At 41.6% G+C, this 25,773-nt stretch overlaps 1 protein-coding gene across 6 annotated transcripts in view; it reads left to right on the top strand.

Moving 5' to 3' along the window:
- foxn3 (forkhead box N3) overlaps positions 1-25,773 on the top strand; it is a 324,620-nt gene that overhangs the window by 171,545 nt on the left and 127,302 nt on the right. For all 6 annotated transcript variants that reach the window (XM_067992053.1, XM_067992047.1, XM_067992050.1 and 3 more), the window contains one exon: positions 6,572-6,708. In XM_067992053.1, the coding sequence (XP_067848154.1) occupies positions 6,572-6,708 (137 nt within the window). The remainder of the gene's footprint in view (positions 1-6,571; positions 6,709-25,773) is intronic.

The raw sequence follows: 25,773 nt of genomic DNA, 5'->3' as shown, positions 1-25,773 counted from the left end.
TTAACAGGAAGCAGTGTACAAGGTACATAGTTGTAGTGAGTGAGCTTCACTGACTTGTGGACTGATTCGAGGTAGGGCCAGTTATGTTGTGCAGCACTTTCTGCCAGTAGAATCTGATCTATTTGGGTATGACCAGAAAATGTTAAGGATTATGACCTCTCCAACCTCTGCTACGACTCCTGGATTCCACCTGTGTAGGCAGGCAAGGGGTGATCTATCCTGAATTTTAATCATCCATTCTTTCAGTTTGTTGACTTTTTTTTCTCAATTTTCTTCTTGTTTTCTGCCTTGCTCTCCTGAAATTGTTGACTCGTACTGCAGGTTCTATGGGTGCCAGCCACCCTCCAATACCTTGCCTGGATTGATATTCTTCATACACAAAGCTTGATAGCGAGTGTCAGTTGTCAAAGCTAAGGCTTACCGAGTTCACACCTGTACTATTTCCAGCACTGATTAATCCAGGACAGTCTGCGTGGATTTGTTAAGGGAAGGTCGTGTCTGACTAACTTGATTGAATTTTTTGAGGAGGTAACAAGGAGGGTCGATGAGGGTAGCACATTTGATGTAGTGTACATGGATTTTAGCAAGGCTTTTGACAAGGTCCCACATGGCAGACCGGTCAGAAAAATAAAAGCCCATGGGATCCAAGGGAAAGTGGCATTTTGGATCCAAAATTGACTCAGTGGCAGGAAGCAAAGGGTAATGGTCGATGGGTGTTTTTGTGACTGGAAGGCGTTTCCAGTGGGGTTCCACAGGGTTCAGTACTAAGTCCCTTGCTTTTTGTGGTATATATCAATGATTTAGACTTAAATGTAGGGAGCATGATTAAGAAGATAGAGTCTAACCACCACTCCTTGACATTCAACGGCATTACCATCGCCGAATCCCCCACCATCAACATCCTGGGGGTGTGGGGGGGTCACCATTGACCAGAAACTTAACTGGACCAGCCATATAAATACTGTGGCTACAAGAGCAGGTCAGAGGCTGGGTATTCTGCGGCGAGTAACTCACCTCCTGACTCCCCAAAGCCTTTCCACCATCTACAAGGCACAAGTCAGGAGTGTGATGGAATACACTCCATTTGCCTGGATGAGTGCAGCTCCAACAACACTCAAGAAGCTCGACACCATCCAGGTCAAAGCAGCCCGCTTGATTAGCACCCCATCCACCACCCTAAACATTCACTCCCTTCACCACCAGCGCACCGTGGCTGCAATGTGTACCATCCACAGGATGCACTGCAGCAACTCGCCAAGGCTTCTGCGACAGCACCTCCCAAACCCACGACCTCAACCACCTAGAAGGACAAGAGCAGCAGGCACATGGGAACAACACCACCTGCACGTTCCCCTCCAAGTCACACACCATCCCGACTTGGAAATATATCGCCGTTCCTTCATCTTTGCTGGGTCAAAATCCTGGAACTCCCTACCTAACAGCACTGTGGGAGAACCTTCACCACATGGACTGCAGCGGTTCAAGAAGGTGGCTCACCTCCACCTTCTCAAGGGCAATTGGGGATGGGCAATAAATGATGACCTTGCCAGCGACGCCCACATCCCATGAACGAATAAAAACATAAGTTTGTAGATGATACAAAAATTGGCTGTGTGGTTGATAGTGAGGAATAAATGCTAGAATCGATTATTCAGGAAGTAGTAGCAGGACATTTAGAGACTCAAAATAAAATTAAGGAGAGTCAGCATGGTTTTATGGGAATGGGAAATCGTGTTTGACATTTATTAGAGTTCTTTGAGGAAAGTAACGAGCAGGGTGGATAAAGGGGAATCAGTCGTTGTAATGTATTTGTATTTGTAAAAATATTCGAGGTGCCACGTACAAGGTTACTGCACAAGGTAAGAGCTCATTGTGTTGGGGGTAATATATCAGCATGGATAGAGGATTGGCTAACTAATAGAAAACAGAGTCGGGATAAAGGGGTCATTTTCAGGATGGCAATCTAACTAGTGGGGTGCCGCAGGAATCGGTGCTGGGGCCTCAACTATTTACTATCTATATCAATAACTTGGATGAAGGAAATGAGAGTACTGTGGCCATATTTGCTGGTGATACAAAGATAAGTGGAAAAGTAAGTTGTGATGAGGACACAGACCAAATGCTGGAATATGGGATTCGAGTAGACAGGGCTGATGGCCGGCGCGGACACGATGGGCCGAAGGGCCTCTATCCGTGCTGTATGACTCTATGACTCTATGAGAGTCTGCAAAGGATAATCATAGGTTAAGCGAGTGTGCAAAATTTGGCAGATGGAGTAAAATGTGAAGTCATCCACTTTGGTGGGAAGAATAAAAAAACAAAATATTGTATAAATGGAGAAAGACTTCAGAATTCTGCGGTACAGAGGGATTTGGGTGTCCTCGTACATGAAACACAAAAAGTTAGCATACAGGTGCAGCAGGCTATTAGGAAGGCAAGGGAAGTCTTGCTACAACTGTACAAGGTGCTGGTGAGACCACACCTAGAGTACTGCGTACAGTTTTGGTCCCCTTATTTAAGGAAGAATATACTTGCATTGGAGACGGTTCAGAAGAGGTTCACTAGGTTGCTTCTGGGTATGGAAGGGTTTTCTTATGAGGAAAGATTGAACAGGTTGGGTCTATACTCACTGGAGTTTAGAAGAATGAGAGGAGATCTTATTGAAACATACAAGATTCTGAGGGGGCTTGATAGGGTAAATGCTGAGAGGATGTTTCACCTCATAGGGGAATCTAGAACTAGGGGGCATAGTTTCAGAATAAGGGGTTGCCCATTTAAGACTGAGATGAGGAGAAATTTCTTCTGAGGGTTATGAACCTTTTGGAATTCTTTGCCCCAAAGAGCAGTGGAGGCTGAGTCATTGAATATGTTCAAGGCTGAGTTAGCCTTGATTAGCGTGGGAGTCAAAGGGTATGGGAAACAGGCAGGAAAATGGCGTTGAGGCCAGAATAGATCAGCCATGATCTCACTGAATGGCAGAGCAGGCTTGAGGAACCAAATGGCCTACTTCTACTCCTGTCCCTTATTTTCTAAAGCTGTAGACTGCAGGAAGATGCCAATGGACTGGTCAGGTGGGCAGAAAAGTGGCAAAATGGAATTCAATCCGGAGAAGTGTAAGATAATGCATTTGGGGAGAGCAAACAAGCCAAGGTAATACATAATAAATGGGAGGGTACTGAGAGGTGTAGAGGAACAGAGGGACCTTGAAGTGCATGTCCACAGATCCCTGAAGGTAGCAGGACAGGTAACTAAAAAGGCATACGGTATACTTTCCATTATTAGCTGAGGCATAGAATATAAGAGCAGGGAGTTTATGCTAGAACTGTATCAAACACTAGTTTAGGCCACAGCTAGAGTACTGGGTACAGTTCTGGTCACCACATTACAGGAAAGATGTGATTGCACTAGAGAGGGTACAGACGAGATTTATGAGGATGTTGCCAGGGCTGGAGAATTTTAGCTATTAGGAAAGATTGGATAGGCTGGGGTCGCTTTTCTTTGGAACAGAGGATGCTGAGGGGAGATTTAATTGAAGTGTATAAAATTATGAGGGGCCTAAATAAAGTAGATAGGAAGGACCGATTTCCCTTAGCAGAGGTCAATAACCAGGGGGTGTAGATTTAAAGTAATTGGTAGAAGGATTAAAGTGGAGTTGAGGAGAAACTTTTTTCACCCAGAGGGTGGTGGGGGTCTGGAACTCTCAGCCTGAAAGTGGTAGAGGCAGAAACCCGCGTCGCATTTAATAAGTGCCGTGACCTACAAGTCTACAGACCAAGAGCTGGACAGTGGGATTAGGCTGGATAACTTTTTTTTTTAGCCGCACAGACATGATTGGCCGAATGGCCGCCATCTGTTCTGTAAAGTTCTGTGATTCTATGGGATCGTTGAATAGAGATTAAGAAGGGAAGGTTGACTGCTTTTCCTCATGTCATGCCCAGGGATACTGAGGCCAGTCATAGTGCTTCTACTGCTTCAGCACACACCAGGGGATAGCATGTATGGTCTTCCTGATCCATACACTGAAATTTGAAAGTCTTGATGCTTCCTTACAGCTTTGCAAACTGAACCCAAAATCATGAAACTGAATGATTAAGGGATATGACTGTTTTGCTTTGCACAGTTCAAAAAAAAACCTTGCTCTTTGTATAGCGCTTTAATCAAGTTGAAGCGCTTCAAAGCACTCTGCACACTGAATTACTTTTGAAGCAAGAATGACCTATGCAGGTTTATTTAAAATTTCAGCAACATATTTGTTTTAAAAAAAAGTCAAACTGGGCAGCCAACCTCAGCAGTTGGGTGTTGGACTCTGAATTGCAGAGGCACAGGTTTGAATCCCAACTTTGACTGTAGTTTGCACTTGTCTGCCCTCAGTGGGACAGCATCCGCATTGTCAGACTGTTACACGGAATGGTGCCCCCAAAGGGTAGGAAGAACATTCCTGCCCTGTAGAAAATGTACCTTCTGTTGGCTGAGTGTGGATTGATGATAGTTCTCGTTCTGTGCCAACTGTGCGGGTTTGTTTTCTCTGTGGCTGTTTGCATCTGGGATTTAGTACAGCTCAGCTGCAAATTAGCTTTATAGCTACGGTATTAATAGGCTACTGAGTCTAGACTCACTCCAGAGCTCCTCCCTCCATTGGGGGTAGCAACAGAGTAGAACTGAGTTGGGATTTTTCTATATTCTATGTATTATGTATTCAAATGCTATATATTATACTACCAATGAGAAGTAAAGCCTGAATAAAGAGGAACTCTGACTGATTTCTCCCCTTCCCCCATTTTTCCCCCTCTCGTTCTCCCCCATCTCTTCCTCCACTTCCAGTCTCTCTTCCCCCCCTTACCCCTAAGGCATTGGCTAGAGTATATTTCCAATGGCATCATGTCAAAGTAACCATCATTCAAGCTTGAACCTCGACAATGCATGTCAGCAAGCCTTCCGACCATACAGGGCATCGTAGCTGTGCGGATCTTATCCTGACCTTGCGTGTACATTCGTTAGCAATGAGAGGTGGAAATTGTGGCCAATCCCCATCCCTAAACACGTGTAGCTAATTGTAGCACTCCTTCCACTGACCTGGCCGCATACCAGTGATCTAACTTCCTGGTCTATATGGCTCAGATACTTAATGAATAAACACGCTGAGCCATCGTAGAGATCCTTTGCTCTGCTTTAGTGTGTGCATATAAGAAAAACACATTGCGTATCATATGCAGAATTTGGTACCTGACGGTAATAGAATGACATAATATTTCAGCACAGAAAAGGCCATTCAGCCCGACAAGTCTTGTCTGTGTTGGTGGTGTTCTGCATGAGCTGAGATACCTATGTTCAGCACCTGTGCACAGAGAATGCTGGTTGCATGGGTATAATCTTGGAGTTCAGATAACATAACAAACCACCTAGCTCATTATTTGAGCCCAGCAGCTGTCACTCCTCTGACTCTGGATTGCTGCTTGTCCTTTGCTCCCTCTACTCCACCAATGAGGCTGATAATTTAGTCGCTGTGACTCTCCTTTGGAATTCTCTTCCCAAACCACTTCATTGTGCAACTTCCCTCCTGGTTTTCAAAACCATGTTGCTGGCCGATACAGGCTTGGCTGATTGCTCTGTGTACCCACAGGCAGAAGAGATCACTGCCTCTCTCCATTTGTGGCCTTTGTATTTGGCAGCAAAATCCACTCCTCTAGGTGGGTTTCTGTGCTGCTCATTTACTTTACATAGTTCCCGCCATTGCTCTGTGACTGCCATTGGTGGCAGCACTGTGGAAGTCATGGGTTCATAAAACAAAACAGTCCCTGTTGCGTTGTGCAAGGTTATTGTCAGACTGATTTTACAGTACATGTGAGTTTTATTATCATTGTGTTCTGTGGATTTTTTTTGCTGTTGAACTCTTTTAGGTCCTTTGCGTGAGACCAACTTAAACATACTTTTGTACTTTTTTTTAAACAAACAGTTTGAGATTTAGTTCTAGGGCTCCCCACCCCCCCCCCCCCCCGGGGTGAAAAGTAAATACTTTGGGGAATGTAGCAAAATACTATATCGTAACAAAGTTCACCCACTTATGTTGCCAGTCAGTGGTGTGAAGTACAGGAAATGCGACTGTTGAGATGAGCCCAAAGACTGCTGTTTTCACAGTAGATGTGTGAAGATAATTATGCCATCTGCGCTTTATATAGAACAACTATACTCGGAAGAGTAGAGGAATTCTGTGCTGCTGTTTGTCCACTAGCTTTAACCTTGCAATGAAAAGCTCAACATGTGCTGCTTTGAACAGTAAAACAAATATTGAATGTTGGCGTAAACCCACTGTTACTGTGTAGGTATCTTTGTGTGTAAAGAGCAATTGCAATGACTTGATTTCACCAGTCTGCCTAACAACAAACTCTCCTACTGTACAAATGTGGAAATTGTTAATTTTAATAAGCGCCCTCTTTCATAAAATAGATTTGTGTTTTTGTGACATAGCACTTGCCAAGACTGAACTTAAACCTGCTGGAAAAGAAATAGTTGCTCGGGTGAATTAAATTTTGAAACTTGCAGTATGTGACACATGTTTTCTTTCTTCCTACAGAGCATTGGGAAGGGCTCCTTATGGTGTATAGACCCAGAATACAGACAAAACCTTATTCAGGCATTGAAAAAGACGCCCTACCATCCTTACTCTCATGTTTTTAATACACCTCCCACTTCCCCACGGGGATATCAAAGGTAAGCATGAGTTTGTGGTGTTGCATTTACTTCAGGTGCTCATTTATCCGAGTTAATGGCAGGGTGAGTCGGACATGTATTGCTCGAGGAGTGGAGCGGTAGGGGAGGAGACTGGAAATGTTTGTTTATGCTTATGTCATTGAGTAAGTAAGGAATCAGAGGTTGCAGCTTTCCTGCAGTGATATCGGGTTTCAACCAGCAGCTGTGTGGAGCTCTGAGGGGAGAGATGTACTGTCTTGTTACTGGGTTGAAGCACATTCCATCACATGCCTAGACCATCAATCGTCAAAAGAGAGATTGCAAGGAACAGCTGGGCTTAGAAGGAAACTGCTGTACATCTGCCTCGCTAGGTGATTAGCGTGATGGTAGCCATGGAAGCCAGAACGTTGTCGTGGCAACGCATAGCTGAGACAGGTGCAGTTGCATCACGAGTTCTGTTCTGTTGCCTGGCAAATGGACGGGCTGTTAGCATGTGGAAATACGCTGTTGCCTTGGCAACACGTTCTCCATAGTGACTCCAGTTGGCTTCCAACCCTTTTTATTTGTGTGTGCGTGTGTGTTGTACCTGCTTTTCTCCCCCTCCCCTCTTCATAAATATCCACAGAAGCGTGCTTCATCCGAGATGACAACTTGAGGTCAGCTAGCTCTGGGAGATTAAAACAAAATGGGACTCAGTGAAGCGACAGAGTAATCTAGGGGAGAAAAAAAAAGCTTGTAAAACTAGAGTGTCTGTGATGTATGTATAGTCAAACCCTTACCATCAAACACAAAAGGTCCTTGCGGTATATTGCTTTTGACATTGCAGCATTTTTTTTTATGTTTCTCCAAAGCAGTGGAAGTGTTAACCTCCCCTTCCAAACCATTTTCCTGCACAAGTCAGTCACCGTGCATTCCACAATAATGGAAAATCTTTGAATCCTTTGGAACGCTGGGAGCTTCAATGTAATGGAAATAAAAATTTCTACAGCAGTCATTTTATTTCCAGAACTAACAAGCCAAATGGAATTTGATCCAGTGATGAACCAGATTGAGGGTGGTTGGGGGGGAGGGGGGAGATGTTACAACAGATCCTATGTGTCGTCGTGTTGGGCATCAATTAGCAAATAAGTCTATCTATGAATGAATCCACTTTTAAATACACATTCTTGTGCATACAGGCAATTCAAAAAAGTGTGAGCAGTGAATCTGTGCTTCTATAGCCTGTTTGGAGTAGTAATAGTAAAGCACCTAGTAATAATGTTTAATTCCTAGAGGAGGCCTTTGTTTCTTCATTTCCAGCATGTTCTTGGTCGTAAAACTATGTACAGGGCAGTTATCTCTACGGTTTATATCTGTAACTGCTTGTTTACACTGCTGCAAATTTGTATTGTTAGATTTCAGGGAAAACTTTCCCGAGACTGAGTTTAGGAAAGATGACTTTCTTGGAGTTGATGTCGGCCGGCCCCTGCAGTTGATTCTTGCAGTGCTGTAAAGTTCCTAGTAAGCTCATTGAGTACATCACGTTTTGATGAATCATCCTCTATGCACCTCTGTGTAAATATGCTGCTCAGAGCTGGTGTAACAAAACATTACTGTGGATCAAAAGTCAAGTCTATGGATCCAATTTGTGTTGGTTATTTTGTTTTTCAATTGTTGCTGGATTTAATGAGATGAAACACAGGTATTCTGGTTTTATTTTGAGGCACATTAGTAATTGGGTCAGCTCCTCTGTATGCCAAATGAACCACTGTTCTTATAAGGTCACGTCATACATTCACCTCCTTGCTCATTATTTATTTGCTTATTTAAGCCGCCTTAGCTTTGGTAGCCCTCTAAGTTGAGCAGTGGGCAGTAGTTCCAAACCAAAATAGTCACCAGATATAAATTTCAATGGCTCAATCCCAGCAACTGCACATCTTATTTAGATAAAAACCCTATCTATGACAGTTTTAACTTAATTCTCAATTATATAAAAAAAACAATCCAGTGCAATGCTGGATTGATGCCCGCAGTTGTCTGTGCTGTGAATGCTTGGTCTCAGCCATGCTGTTACATTGTGTGGGGGTGGGGATAGAGACCAGATGCTTTCCTGCAGGGAATAGTGGAAGATGTGAGAGTGGGTCACACTTGTACACTTTCTGTCAGCTAACTCAAGAACATGGATGCTTTAGGCAGGGGGTCAGTTTCTTCTACCTGCTGTCCCGAGTGAGGAATAGCATGTGACATAGAGAGACAGTGAGAAATTGAAATCTAAAACAGTGGGGCAGAAGGATGAAATGTTTCATTAAATAAGCCACAGTTGCAGAGTTTTAATTTTGATCAGGGCCCAAAATAAAAAGGCTAGGTTTGTATGGCTTTGAGCAACTGGCTTTATTTTGCTTTCCCATTATTTTTGATTTGCTGATTTAAAGAAAAATATACGCTGTAAACACTTAGTTGTCATGTCTTCCCCATCCCCATTTACTGTACTCAGAAACATCCCACTGCATTAAATTTACTGAATAATGAAAATTCTAAAGGGAATTGGGGAATAAAATCTAATGTAGCAAAGTAAAGAAAAATAATTCAGTGACTCCTTCTACCCCCCGCAGAAACATGCAGGCCAGGGTTTTCTACTCCTGCCTTTACCAGCCCACGATTTTCCACCCGTTGACTTTAATAGGTGGCAAATCACGGGCTGGCAAACACCGGAGCGATAAACACCAGCTACCAGGGTTGAGTCTCCCTGCTGCTTGGCCATTTTGGTGACATCGTTGCAGAGACAACCCAGAGGAGCTAATGAAAATGGGACCTGTGACTTCGGATTGGCCTTGGAGCTGATTCACAGCAGCTTGACCTGGGGGCGGTAAGTATGTTATTCGCCGTGTGTGCAGGCGGATGAACACTATTCCCTGTGATAGGCAGCTCTGGATTGGTTCTCAGGTTACATAGAATTATGTGGAATTTTACAGCACCGAAACAGGCCATTCGGCCTATCTGGTCTATGCTGGTGTTTATGCTCCGCACGAGCCCGCTCCCACCCTACTTCATCTCATCCTATCAATGAATAGTTACAGCACAGAAAGAAGAGGCCATTCGGCCCATATAGCCTGTATCCTTCTATTCCTTTCTCCCTCATCCATTTTTCTAGCTTTCCCTTAAAATGCATCTATGCTATTTGCCTCAGCTACTCCACGTGGTAACAGGTTCCATAGTCTAACCATCTCGGGGTAAAGAAGTTTCTTCTGAATTCCTTATTGGATTTATTAGTGACTACCTTATATTTATGACCCCTAGTTCTGGTCTCCTCCACTAGTGGAAACATCGAGTCTACATCTACCCTATCAAACCCTTTCATAATCTTAAAGATCTGTCTCGGGTCACCCCTCAGTCTTTTTTCTAGAGAAAAGAGCCCCAGCCTGTTCAATCTTTCCTGATAGTTATAACCTCTCAGTTCTGGTATCACCTTTAAGTTTTTTTTCCACTTTCTCCAGTGCATCTATATCTCTCTCTTGTAATATGGAGATGATGACTGAGCACAGTACTCTGTGTGGTCGAACCAAGTTTAATATAATTTCATTGCTCCGATTTGCTAAGAGCTACCCCTTATGGTGACATCGCCAGATTGGCTGAGGCCCCTGTGGGAGTGAGAAATCGGATATTTTAAAAAAGTCAGTGAATATTTTCCTCTTGCTTTCCGTATAGTGTGGGAACAAAAAATAAATCCCTCTGACTTTCACTTCTCTTTAAAAGAAACATTTTGACAACCAGCTATAAACTAGAGCATCACTTTTTGCATCCTTTTTACTTTGGATTGGTCGATTTTTGACTGGTATTTCACAAACCAAAATGTTGTTTTAAATTGGGTTGTCACGACAGTCTGTTAACCCACTGCATCACCTAATTCCCCACAAACAATTTTTAATGTACCTACCTGGATCTTTTAAAAATGTCTCTTTTCTGTTTCTGAAATTATATTTTTCATTTCCCTCTTTCCTCCCCCCCCCCCCCCCCCCCACCCACCCCGTTACTGGATCAGGCTTCATCCATTAGTGTTTCATAACCAAATGCAAGGAGATGTGGGCGTGCAGCCCAACTGGACTTATCCTCGAACTCTTGCCTCGTGTGGGAAAGCGTTCAGCTTCTGCTCAGCAACTTCCACAGACAACTCAGCTGAGAATCGAGTGTTGCGAATCACGGGGATAAATCTACATTCTGCAGATTGGTACACACTTGCAGTAGACTATTGGCCTGTGACAGTCTGCTCAATTTTTAAAGTTTTCACTGTTAAAACCACTTTATCAATGCTTGTTATGGATGGCTTTTTTTTTTGGTGTTCCTTGCTTGGGACCAGATGCAGATTTGCTGTGTCTGACCTCTGTCAGAATCTGTACTGGGGCAATCCATCTTATTACTTGAGAGCCAGTACCACAATGAACCATGAGTCTCATACATTGAGAATAAGAATCGCTCAATTTAGCTTAAAACTTTAACCTATTTTGGTACCTTTCACTCAACAGTGAACATTAATATTTGAATCAATTTGTGATCTGTCCCACTCTTTTTAATCACTCCTAACATTTCTCCAGTGTATGTGGCTGTGGATGCAGGATGTCTGCACACAATCACTTGGCTCTTAGAGGATTCAGGACAAAATGGTCTGTCGATTCAGCTTTGTGCTCTAGATTCCTCATATAGCAACTTCCCAATCTTGACAGCAGAGGTGTTGATGCATAAGGGAGGGAGAACATTGACCTCTTCAACCTCTAAGCATCTAGGTGCCAAGTTATAGAGATGATGGCAGACAGAGCTTTGGGAGAAGGCATTGGGACTGGTGTTTTGTGTGTTTATAAGAGGAGGAATTTAGAAGTGGGGGAGATATTGTGCATTCAAATAGAGGTAAAATGTTTCAAAGAGTTCAGCTACCTCTTAATGGAGAAATTCTGGTAGAAGTGGCTGCTCAATGCAGAAAATCCTAATAATTACACAGGGCAATGTTGGTTATGTTTGCCATGATTTTGATTCTAGATTGGGTCTGACAATCCAATTCACAACTTAAGACATGTGGTTTCTTTACCAATTGTTTGAATTTTCACAAAAGTACAATATAAAATGCTATGTTACATAACATCTTTGTATAACAATCAGACTATTGTAAAATTATGGTGCTCACATTAATAACTGAGCTGTACACACCTATGTGAAGTCTGAACAATCTCTCAAAACTTCCTGTCACTTATTAGTAATTTGTATATTGAAAAGAAAAAAATTGCAGTGTTACTTGTGCTGGTTATACTTTAGCCATCTCCCAAGATTCTATTTTTTCAATTTTTTTTAAATTGACTTTTAAAGAGAGTACATTGACATTTTATGAAGCCATTATTCATGTAGGTGTACATTCACATCTATTTTATGAAGCCATTGTACAATTACAGCTGCATTCAGATATATTTTATGAGGTCATTGTATATTTAGTTGTATATTCACACGCATATCTTATCAGAGTGTACATTCCCATACATAGTTTACAAAGTCACTGCAAGGGGAATTTCTCAGCATATCCGGGCTTCTTGGCGCATGTGTGCTTGCACTGGGAGTCAAGGCAACCTTGGATTCTGCGGATTAGTTAGGTTTGGGGAAGGCCGTGCATACTGGTGATTACATTGTTTGGGTTCAGTGCCTCTCCATAGCCAGTGGGTGAGTTTTCCAAGATCCTCTTTACATAAACTATATCAATATTGTCTGACATCTGCACTTTCATAAGGACTTAATGACTGGAACTGGAGAACCTTTTGCATGATGAAGTATCCATATATAACTTCGGTCACATTTAGAGTTTTATTCTCAACTCTGTATGATGGGGTATGGGGTATATTTGTGAAGTTACTATAAAGGACATCTCAATAGATTAGTGGTGCCATTCCTAAAACAGAGATAGACTTTTGCAGTATTCTGTTATTCTGGACATAACAAAATACAGTGGTGCAAAAGTACTGCTTCTTGACTTTAATTGCGGTTTGCAAACTGCCCATCGTTGTGTCTGCAGCAACACACAAGGTTTGGTGGAATGCAAAATTTGGAATTTAATTTTGTTGACTGCATTCACTGTCTTACAGCTATAGTTTATATTCTGCAAGGTAACCTCAGCCCCTTTAATTACCAAGACTGAGCAACGTAAAGTTTATATTTGTTTACCTTTAGAGTTGTCAGTCAGCAGTGTAGGAGTAACTAAGATCACAGACTCCAGTCTGACAGCAGCCTGCGGTCCCAGTAACTCAAGACTGAGTGATGGCTCTAATGCAACAATCTCCACTGAAATAGATTTCAGTCATTAGAGGGGGACTGTAAATTAATTTAATTTTAAACTATGTATATATATATGCGATTTAGGATTATGTTGGAGCTACTTCAATTTGCACGACACACAATTTAATTCTAATTTAGTATATATTTGTCATTTTCACTATTACTAAATTTAATGAACATTTTTCCACATATGTTGATTTGGTTTGAAACAGCATTTGACTGTCTTCTATCCCATTACTGTCTCACTGCTAGTATCCTTCATATTGCTGTGACTGTCAGGTATAAAGGGCTGCTATATTCTAGATTGAAAATCAATTGACATTGTAGCTTATCAAATTTAATGGCTGTGTTGGAATCGAAGCATACAGTACTATGGTTGGAATTAAATATTTAACATGAAAACACAAAGGCTATAACGGTATTGCTAATAGGTCAAAAACAGGGGATGTCTCTTTAAAAAAGAATCTAGTCTACAAGTTGCATCGTGCGTCATCACACAATGATGATGATTTTCTGAAAAGTTAATGGAAAATACCCCACACAGCTCAGCACAAACTAAGGGTTCATTCTCGAATATATTTTTTGGTAGGTGGTGTATGTCGGTGCTCCAACGTAACGTGCCATGGAGTGGTAAGGCGTGAGTTCTTGCCCGTGATTCCCCACAAGGTGAGCTACCGATCTCTGCCATGTTAACAGAGGTGACATGTGGAGGCTTAGCACTCCTCTCCTCTATCCCCGTCTCATCCCATTCCACGCACACTGAGGGGGAGGACAGGAAAACAGGAGTGCAAGTCACCCTGGGCCACCCACGTCTAGCGCTCTGACAGATAGTTCAAACAACTTGGGTAAAGGAATGGGCACTAGTGCCTGCCCACTCTCTCAGTAGGTGTGTGGCCCAGGGAGACCTGAAGGAGAGAAAAGTTACTTTATTTTTTAATGCAAGAAATAGAAAATTCAAATGCATATGTTTTTTTCCCCCAAATGTATAATTAATATGGACATGACTGCAGCAGTAATGTTTTTCATTGGGAACCATAAATAAATTTGATCTGTCTATCTGTTTTATTGGGAATCATTACAGCGAATGTTGTTGGATAGTCTGTCAAATGAACATGCAATGATTAGGAATGTAGGAAAATGAAGAATGTGCTTCTGATACCAGTAGGATCTATGATTGAACTTTCTCAGGGCCCATTTAACATTATGCACCCACAACAGCATCATGAAATCTTGGAAGTATAAATTAAAAAGTCCACCTTTTGGCCCCCAGAAGTGGAGATTCTTTGGCATCTATGCAAAATACGTTTCCATTTATAAAACTGTCGGGGGGGAGGGGGGGATTTTTAAAAAGCATTTTCATGATTTGTTTTACCAAACATTTGAAATGTTATCTTAAACCTGCTGCTATTTCCTATTAGTTTTGCACTTCAAAAATGTCTACATGTAGGCAAATTAAACTGTAATCACAAGCTCAGTCTGACTTTGGGGGTGGGAGGGAGATTCAAGTGCTCAGTGTGCACTCACCCACAGCATGAATTCCAGAGAGGGTTGGACATGAAAACAAACTTCTCCTTCTATCAGTTTCACTTTGGCTTATTTTATTAAGTATTATGGTTCCTTTCATCTTACAACTGTCTATCCATTGATTTTTTTTTTGTTCGAGCATGTGGGTTTCTTTTGTTTTTCTTTTTGCTGATTTCCCGCCCCCCCTCCCCCCCACCCCTCTGCTTACTTTTCCATTTGATTTATTTTGGTCCTCCACCCCCCCCCCCTCCCCACCCCCATTCATTTCTGCAGTTTTAAATGTTTCTAGTATAAAACTTCAGATTAGTATGTATGTGTGTAGGTGTTCAGAAATAAAATTTAAAGAAAGGTAATTGAAAAATAGCAATTGAACCTTCTCATAATGTATTCTTTAAAAGCCGTGCTGTGTTGCTGGGAGGGGATAGTGGCAGTGTGGATAAAGTCTGTCTTTTGGATGAGACGTTAAACTGCCAATTTAGGTGCATGTAAATGATCTTTGTAGAAGAGCAGAAAAGTTTTCACTCTTCTCAAAATTGTGGTAGAACTTTTGTTTTAAACATACTCGTGACTCTCTGGTGCTACTAATGTCAAGTCCAAGGTTATGCTTTTTTATAAGGGCGGCAAACATTATACCAAATAAAACTCAAATGTATTCTGCAGCTGAAGTGTAGGTTTGTGTCCCTTTAAGGCTACAAAGTCCAATTGATAAGTAAACATTAGTTAAGTTACACAACTCAGTTAAGAGGCTGGTGACATTGTGGCTGTGGTAATTTCTGTTGCTGGGCATTTTGTCTGTACATTCAAAATGACTGCCTTTTGTTTCTTTATATTCAGGTGTGAGGCAGAAAATTGCATTAGCGTATGATTTTTGAAGCATGCACAAATGTAAGATTTTAATAATAAATAGGTGAATATTGTACTGTAAAGATGATGCTTTTAAGCCCTCCAAAAACAATAATTGTTGCCAAAAAGGTGGTGGACTATATTACAACTGCCACCTTTGGTGTTGTATGTAAATTGGTTGCAGCTTGGAATGTTTTGCCAATCATGAAATTCATTGTAACGCTGCAGCATTAAACTGCTGTTCTACGTATACCCATTGCACCTTCAAAAAGAGGCACTGGCATCATCTGCTGGATGAGGAGAAAAGAACCGGCTCTTGTGTTATGAACCTCAGCAATTAGTTTTCCCCAAGAGCGCACAGGCTGGATTCTAAGTAAGTGACTGGGGTTGGCTCATATGCTCGTGAAGTGTGAACTTCAGGTTAAAACATATATGCCTCTTAATGCTTTTAAATCATATTAAGCAGCTGTCTGCTGCTGTGTAATTTTCTACACTGGTTGTTTTGTAAATTGGTGGTCAGCCTTTTGAGTTCCACTGTACTGTTCTCTAGTATTGATGTTTGTACTAATCCAGTAATGGTTCACTACCTAGAAATCGAAAACAATAATTCACTGGAGTGAATTATCAATAACCTGACTGCACCAGGAATGTTTTTAAGTCTAGCAAAACAATGGATGTATAATAAACTGAGTAATGTACAAATGATACTATTCTTTCATTTATGGGAACAGTCTTCATGACCCAGTTATACATTTAGGACTTGAGTTATGGGTAAGGGTGTAACAAAGCTGGGATTTTGAGCTTTGAAACTTCATCTACATGGGACAATAAAGCTTTGATGCTTTGGCTGGCATTTGTTCTCGAGTAGCTGCCAGAAATTATGGTCAGGAGAAACGAGGTTAGAATTAATGAAAACTGGGGGAGAAGAAACAAGGTTAGGATTAGAGAAGTAATGGGGGGGAGAAGAAACAAGGTTAGGATTAGGGAAGTGACAGTGGGGGAGAAGGTTAGGATTAGGGAAGTAACAATGGGGTCCAGAAACAAGGTTAGAATTAGGGAAGTAACAGTGGGGGAGAAGAAACAAGGTTAGGATTAGAGAAGTAATGGGGGGAGAAGAAACAAGGTTAGGATTAGGGAAGTGACAGTGGGGGAGAAGGTTAGGATTAGGGAAGTAACAATGGGGTCCAGAAACAAGGTTAGAATTAGGGAAGTAACAGTGGGGGAGAAGAAACGAGGTTAGGATTAGGGAAGTGACAGTAGGGGAGAAGGTTAGGATGAGGGAAGTAACAGTGGGGGGCATAGAAGAGCTTCAACCCCCCAACAGAACACATGAAACTTCAAGACTTTATGCCTTGAAACATCTTCATTTCAAACCCCATTTTAGGGACAGATTTCCATTGGAAATTATATTATACATTATATAACATTATACATGGATGATTAGCTCCAATTGAGACAGGATCGAACCAGTGCAGAATGGAGGACAGTTCTTGAAGTTCTGATGTGGTTGGGACATCTAATGTGTGATGCAGCTCCTCTTACTGATCCATTATAGTACTTGGAAAGCAAGAGTGCATTTATATAGCACTTTTCAAATCTCAGATCATTCCACTGCATTTCACAGCCATTGAATTGCTGGGCCAAATGGCCTCCTTCTGTGCTGTATGATTCTATGATTTTGAAACATGGTAACTATTGTAATGTGGCAAATGTAGCAGCCAATTTCGGAGTGTGTTACTCTGTTTCACTATCATCAATACAAAATAATCCCTCATGACGGTTGTAAAAATATATGGGCATGTTTACAGCCATGATTTCTCACGTGACGAGCTGCCTTGGAATGAAACTGATGGCCAGATCATCTGAGTTAGTTGCAGAACAACAGGGTCCTGTTAACCAGTCATCCATTTGGCTGAGGAATGATGTGTGGCACAAGAGAAGTGGAAAATTATAGTCTTTACCTTTGGAGATAGTGAACAGTGGTCTTATTTATTATGAAGCTTTGTATCATTTATAGACAGTATTTCAAGTAAGTTTGGACAATAGACTGCTGGTTGATTTGGAAACTTTCCTATCTGTGGTGAGAAGTCATACACTTCATGCAGATCCCCTCTATTAGTGCTACTGAAGGGTGCGTGCTTCACTGAAGTGTAGAGTCTTGTGAAGTGTACTGAAGAGCTCTTTAACTACTCATTTCATAAGTAAAGATGTTTACTAACTGCCTGGGATGCATTAAGGGAAGACACTTCACATTAAAAATACTTAACACGGGCATTGTAAATCTTACTAGACTTTTGATGCAATCAAAAATATTGCCATTAAAAAATAATGCCTTAGTGTAAATAGTTTAGCTATCCTGTATTCTGGAAGGTTTGTCTGTTTTTGATAACTTTACCTTTCCACTCACTTCAATAGGACTAATTCTAATAGATCCCATAAACACAGTGGGTTTGGAGCAAATATTACTCTGGGTTAAAGTTCATTTAAGCCTACTTTGTATACAGTTGGTTACAAAGATAATTTTGCGACTCTACTGAACCAGTAATTTGGAAGTTAAAAGCATATTAAATTGTGTGGAAAATGGAGAGAAAATTCTATACCTTGTTTCATGTGTGCCTGCAGTAGAAACAGCACCAACCTGTGGCTTTTCTGACAGCTTTGCCAAAAATTTTTTTTGAACAAGCCAAGTTGACCTGACGTTTAGTTGAGTACAATGACTTGGTTTAATATAGCATTGGGGGGAATCCTTCAGAGAAATGTCAACATTGAAAATGTAACTGAGCTGTCACATTTCCAGTTTGTTAGTGTTCTAGTACTGGATTGTGGAGGAACATGAAGAAAAAATATTAGTGATTCATTAATGCATCCCTCTGGTGTTTTCTGAATGCTTTCTTTTTTTAAAAAAAAATGTTGACCCTAATGTTGCACAGTGTGTGAATCTGACAGGATGCCACATGCATCTGGAAATTCGTAGGCAGTGGAAGTTTAGACTACACTGGAATTGAGTGGAGTTGGAATGAATGGAGAATCAATACCACTTGTGGACTTGCTCCATCTCAGATGGTAGTTTACCTCAATTTTCACCACCTCCTTGATGGGGCACAATTCCTTGCAGTTGCATGCAGCCCTCTGGTATCTTGCCCAATTACCCATTTTAAATTTGTGAGCCAGATATGGTAGCTGTTCAATCACAGAGGATATCGCAGTCAGGCCTGATTTTGTTCTTGCCTTCTAACTATGCAGACACATAGTCACACGCCTTCCAGCAGAACCATTGGGCAATGAGCAGGATCCCTAGCTGATCTTTCCTCTTCCCCTAGCCCTAGCCTGGGATACTGAAGGCAGTTGGGCAGCCCTACCACTGCTGTATCTGTGTTGCTGATACTTTGTCCACCGCTCTAGAAAGTATTCTACATCTTGTAAGACGATATGACACAAGTACCAGATGTGACAAGAAAAGGGTAGGCTTTAAACACAACTGGCAATTGCAGACTTTGTTTGTTTTCATTCAGGCCTTTACAGAGGTTAGTATGTTAGTAATCTAAAGACCTATGCATTTTGTGAAATTATAGGGCATAATGAAGCTTGCCGTGCCGAAATCGCCCTGCAGTGATCCCATGAAGTTCTGACGGTAATCAGATCCCCAAGTTAACCCTCTTAAGTTAACTGCCAGCCGTCGCTTAGTGACTCGCCTCTGGTCAGAAGGTTGTGGGTTCAAGTCCCACTCCAGAGACTGGAGCACATAATCTAGGCTGACACTGCAGTAATGAGGGAGTGCTGCACTGTCGAAGATGTTGCCTTTTCGGATGATACGTTAAACCAAGGCCCCGCCTTCCCTCAGGTGGACGTAAAAGATCACTAAAACAGATTATCTGTTCATTTATTTCATTGCCGTTTGTGGGACCTTGCTGTGCACAAATTGGCTGCCACGTTCTCTACATTACAACAATGACTACACTTCAAAAATACTTAATTGGCTGTAAAATGCTTTGGGACATCCTGAGGCCATGAAAGGCGCTATATAAATGCAGGTCTGTCTTTTCTCTGTGATGACTGCAGTAACATCCTTGGGTCAATATAATAGTCATTTGACTTTGAGGTTATTTGGGAGAATACTGCAAAGGTTAACGTATTGTATGATTCCCTGCAGTGCAGTGTGGTGGAGCATCACTATGGACTGTTCAGTGTCATCCACCTCTTTGCCCCGAGTTCCTGATCTACCCGATCAACACTTTTCTACCAAGTAGCTCTCAGGATAGGAGCCAGATGTTTTCCCCACAAGGATTGGAAAATCTGCAGGTGTGTCATCCCTGGGCTGCTGTGGTAGGTTTTGGCAGCCAGCTGAGGAGTCATGGTGATGCAACCCAGGAGCAGATGCTTGCTGTCGACACCTCAGCTTGCCGAAATTAGTAGGACTGAGAATTAAAAGGATGGGAATTCCTCAAAAAAGATGTTAAAACAAAATCAGATTAAAATTCAGCATGCCATATGACAAACATTGATATTTATACGTGGTCAATAATTTGTGGCTGAATGCTAAAAAATTAAGGTTTATGTCCATATTTGTTTCAATCCTTCAGCATTATCACTACCTCGTGCTAATATCCTATTGTGGTTTTTTATATTAAAAAAACTACTCAAATGTACATTCTGGAACTACGCTGGAATTAAAGTATGAAGTTCACACACTGTTCTAAAGTGCACAATCCTATAGTTTCACTCCACTGTAGAAAAATATACATAGCCTGAAAAAACATATTGGGTCAGTGGGTAATGTTACTCTTTTTTTTGCCGCACAGACCTGTAGGTCTTGGTATGATTATTGACCTGTGCTGTGTCAGCCAGGGTAGATGCTGCTCAAATGGTCTCCGATCCTGGGCTTGGAGGGAGAATAAAATGAGCCATTATTCCTGTCCTTAATAACTATCGAGTGACCTTTGCTGTAAAATGGATGACAGATGAAATCAGGATCGAAATTGGCTGCAATGCCCCCTTATGGTCATATAATCTGACATTACTATCCAGGTTCACATACCATACATGTGCAGTTGTACCTGAGCATGAGTTAATACAGTCAGGAGAGGAGGGGAGAAAATTGGAGGGGGAAATTTAAAAAAAATCAAATTGGGGAATCTAACTTAAAAGATCGAGACTATTTTTTAAAAAAAAAGTTCCATTGAATAAAATGTGATTATATTTTATTTATGGGTCTGTATAGTTTCTCTCCTAATCGGCATGCTGCATGATGACGTTGTCCTGCTGGACACAACACTCACTGCAGCAAAGGACGGGGCTTAACATAAGAAATAGGAGCAGGAGTCGGCCAATCGGCCCCTCGAGCCTGCTCCGCTAAAAATCAAATTAAACAATAACATCCAAACTGGCCATTTTAGGAATAGGTGGAGGAAATAAAATTGGATGTTCTCCCTCCACCCAGAGTGAAATTGTATAAATTGCTTCAGTACACAGTTCTTACAGTTCAAGGAATTCTGTAAATGTATTCAAGATCTTGAATGCATGACACTTATGCTTATTGAAGTCATTGTGTATTGGCTCATGGATGCTATCAATGGGGCAATATGGATCTGTCCCGAGCAAGCAGTGCTAATACAAATTAAACACTGGCAATGTGACAGTTATTTTTTTTAAAAAAGCAAAAAAAAATTGAAAAATAGATTTTTAGGATTTGTTTCTGCTATCTTGGTACGTGCTAATAGTTTGGATAATTGTGGGGTTATGTTGCTGTTGTAAAGTTGCATCGACTGTTATCCCGAGCTCTGATTCTTATAAACAATCTTTGAGCAGTTGCAGTATTCCTGTCTTCAAAGGCTCATATCAAGCTAACAGCTTTGAGCTTTGTAACCAGTAAATTTATTGATCATTGACACTTTCATATGATCCCAGTAATCATTCATTATGCACATTACATTGCTACATTGAGTTTACATTGGCCTGCTTCTATGCTGTAGACTCATTCAGCACAACTGGTCTATGCCGGCGTTTATGCTCCACACGAACCTCCTCCCTCCCTACATCAGCATACCCTTCTATTCCTTTCTTCTTCATGTGCTTATCTAGCTTCCCCTTAAATGCATCTATGTGATAGCCTCGACTACTCCTTGCGGGTAGTGCGTTCCACATTCTTACCACTCTTTGGGTAAAGGTGTTTCTCCTGAATTCTCTATAAGATGGTCACTAATAAATCCAATATTGACCTCTAGTTTAGGACTCCCCCACAAGTGAAAACATTTTCTCTGCGTCTACCCTATCAAACCCGTTCATTATCTTAAAGACCTCTATCAAATCTCCAACCCACAGCCTTCTCTTTTCTAGAGAAAAGAGCCCCAGCCTATTTAGTCTTTCCAGCTAAGTATACCCTCTCAGTTCTGGTGTCATCCTTGTAAATCTTTTTTTGCACCTTCTCAATGCCTCCATATCCTTTTTATAATATGGATACCAGAACTGTGCACACTACACCCAAGTGTGGCCTAACCAAGGTTCTATACAAGTTTAACATAACTTCACTGCTTTTCAATTTTATCCCTCCAGAAATGAACCCCATTGCTTGGTTTGCCTTTTTTATGGCCTTATTAACCTGCGTCGCTACTTTTTAGTGATTTGTGTATCTGCACCCTGAGAGATGTAAACATCGGGTGAAATGTTGGGAGATTTATGATCAAATAGAGTGAGATGGATTTGTTTAAACCTGTTGATCTGTTCTTATTTTTTAATGCACCGTAATCGGATTAGATTAAACTTTGAGCTAGAATAATTGAGTGTCATTTGAAACAATAAAGATTTAGCAGGTGCGGTAACATCGGATGCTGATTTATACCTAACAGCAATTTTCATTTATACAGTTCTGCATATGTTTTTTTAAAAACAAAAGTCCCTGCGAACAACGTAAAGTAGAAATAAATGAGGAAAACTGACTAGTCAGGAAGAAAATTATTAACAGGGTGACTGAAAGCTTGGCCACAAAGATGGATTTGAGGATGTTTTTGAAGTGGAGAGATTGAGGGATTTAGGGAGGGAGTTCTGAGAGTATGGCCGAAGGTTGTAAGGGCAAAAGGAGTGGGCATTGCACAGAAGGACCGGAACATGTGGGAGGAAGTTGAAGGCTGGTGGAGTTTGCGAAGATAGGCAAGGCCATGAAGGGATTTTAAAATGAGAGCATGGATTTTAAATTGAATACTTTGGGGAACAAGGAGCCAACATAGGTCAGTAAGGGCAGGTTAAGGGCAAACAGAACCTGAGGCAGGACAGGATACAGGCTAGAGTTTATAAAGGGTAGAAGTTGGGAGGCTTGCAAGGAAAGTATTTGAGTAATTGAACCTGGAGGTGACAATGCATGTATAAGGTTTTTAGTAGCGATTTTGGCAATGGACAGGATGTGGGGTTTAAAGGTCAGCTCAGAGTTGAACAGGATGCCAAGATTGTGCATAGTCTGGTACAGCATGAGTGAATGACTGGGGAGGGGGATGAAGCCAGAGGCATGGGTGCAGAGTTCATGGCAGGGGCCAAAACTAATGGGTTGGTCTTCCAAACTTTGAGCTGGAGGAAGTTGTGGCTAGTCCATGACCTAATGCTGACCCCATGCCGACAAATCATATCGCTGATGGGTAGCACGTAGATAAGGAAGCGGAGAGGGCCGAGGATCGACCCTTGGATTCCTGAGGTAACTATGAGGAGGGAAGAGAAGCCATTGCTGGCGATGCACAAGCTGTGTTCAGACAGGTATGAATGGGACAATGTGAGGACAGTCCTGTGGAGGATGAAAAGCAAAAGAATGGCATTGGAGGAGGATGGTGTGGTTAACCATGTCATAGGCTGCAGATGAAGACTGTAATGTAGAATAACTGTACTGTTAGCTTTAAGAGTTGAACTTGATAATTGTGTAACATCTTTGTGATCTAGTTGGATATGTCAGATTTACATATACTAAAGAAAGAAAGACTTGCATTTATATCGCGCCTTTCACAACCTCAGGATCCTAAAGCGCTTTACAGCTATTGAAGTACTTTTTTGAAGTGTTGTCTTGTCAAATAGAATCAAAAATGCAATTGTTTGAAATCAATAACTTTACCATTGACTGCCATGTTGAGCTCGTACATGGTAAAGATACACATTGGAACATATACAGGTTTATATTCATCAAGAGAACAAAGGTCACGTCAAATAGGACTACATTTTTGTCATGTTTAGATTAATATTTTGTTTATGTTCGGTTTGAGGATCTATACAAGCTTTTAGCAATCAAGATGCTTCCATGAATTTGAACATTTAGATGTCAGAAGAGTGAAGATGAGAGCAGCTTCTGACCCAGGGCTTTACATCTTCAGTATATTCATGGAATCTCGCTATTCCAGCTGTGAGCTTTAGTCCAAAAATACTTTTGCTAATTGTTAGCCGTGTCCCTTGCACTTTTCAATAAGAATAGGCTCATTGTAAGGATCCAAGTTGCTGGCAGGTTTCCCACTCTGTGCCTGAGTGATGCAAATGAAAATGGCACTGGAGACTGAATGTTGGCAGCAATTAGTCCTCCGATTACTAAAAGAGGATTGTAATTTCAAGGATAAAAAGAGTAGGGAGTGGGCAAAAGGATTTGAAATGAGATTATGAAATCTGAAGGAGCCTCTCCTTTGTTTGTGAAGAATGCTACAGTCACATTCGAGCTGTGGAGACAATCCTGTTTGGGAAGTGAAGTGTTAGCCTGGAATCCCATGAATTTAGGAATGGTGAGGACAAAAGGTGACTCTTTCCTAGAAGTTTGTCGAAGCACGTGCATAGTTCAAAAGTAAATACAAATATTTAACACTTTCCTACCCATGCAGGTTAGGAACATATGTTGAGAATGAGAGAAATTTTTTTGTTGAAAGACTGGGCTCTAAGGCTGGAGTTGCACTACAGTCAGACTGGCATGAGACAGCCTCCTGGAGTGGGTCTCGCACCTGATAGTTTTAGTTTGCTTGATAGTCTCATGTGTTACAGTTTTGCATTGATGTCAATGTAAAGTGGCAGTATAGCTGCACATTTAAATACTCTAAGGACTTATAATAATAGTCTTGTTGAGTATTTCTTAAAGTAAAGATTGTAAGGGAAAAATAAGCAGCTTGCTTAGCAGAACTGCCATTTCTAAGACTGAATGCTGAGAGATACCATCCTTCCACCTTCGCTTATTTGCACCCCCATCTGCTCCCGTAACAGTGAAACATCTCCCAACCACTTAAGAAGACTGCCCCAAGCTGAATTTTGCAGGATTCCCCAAGATGGGGATTACCTCAAACTCCATATACTCTTTATTCTCACAACAGGACCATTACTTAAATAATTAAGTTATCTCAATAGTCACTACCTGACATTCCATCTCCCACTGCTCTGGTTCACAGTCACTCTACTTTGTCCAGACCCAGTTCACAAAGGCACTCCCCACCCTTCTCCAACCCTCCTAATTCCTTTTCTGGCATTCTTCTCCCTCTACTCCTATCAATTCAACCTTGTATTCTTCTTTGCCCTCTAACCCAGTTAAGCTTGTATTCACCTTCCATTTCCTCCAGTTCGTTCGTTCCTTCCAGCCTTCCTTCCGTCCTGCCTTCCTTCGTTTCAAAACTCCTTCCCTCACCCCAAAGTGCCACTCCCAGTGTTTGCCGCCTTCCCTCTCACTCATCATCCATTTCCCCTTCCCTCTATTTCCATCCATTTACCTCCATTCTCTCTGCCCTTTTGCTGCCATAAACTTTGTCCCATCTTTCACCCCCATCCATTTCCTCATTCCCATCCAATTCCCCTATCCTTACTCCCATTTATTCTCCCATCCATCTTCCCATCACTTCCATCCATTTCTCTTTACCGTCCCTACACTATCCATTTCCTCCACACCTGCTTCTAACTGAGTCCAGTAGCTAATGCATTGCAAAGGTGCAGTTCTTCCTCTTGATGTGTTCCCAGCACTATCGGCCAAGATTGTTGCCTCTGTATAGTATAGGCAGGATCTCTCTTTTTCTCATGTAACCTCTCACCTATAGTATACCGAGGTAGCAATCCTGGCCATGAGCATTGGGAGTGCATTGAGACGAGTGGGACCTGTGCAGTGCATTAACCACCTGACTGGGGAACAGGAATGGTGGGGCAGAAGGGAGCCCAGAACTGACTTTTGTTAGCAAACTGATAGCATCCCAAAATGCTGGCTGTCCGTGTGAAACAGACATTTGGTATGTATAGGAGTAAATTGCAAAGTTGTAATGTAATTGAGAGATTCCGATAATGTCTTAAAAATGAAAACTCTGTTGGAGCAATTCTAACAGCTATCTGAACCCACAACAACAAACTGAATGCCAAAATTGGGTACAGCTTTGAGCTCATTCCCTAGGATTAGCTTGTTTTATGGTGCATACTGTTGTGAAATTTGTTTTTCATTTTGACGATGACAGCTAA

Source organism: Heptranchias perlo, chromosome 10 (genome assembly GCF_035084215.1).
Source record: "Heptranchias perlo isolate sHepPer1 chromosome 10, sHepPer1.hap1, whole genome shotgun sequence".
NCBI classification, from domain to species: Eukaryota; Metazoa; Chordata; class Chondrichthyes; order Hexanchiformes; family Hexanchidae; genus Heptranchias; species Heptranchias perlo.
The sequence above is the reverse complement of the archived record's forward strand: the minus strand, read 5'-3'. Positions and strand labels throughout refer to the sequence as shown.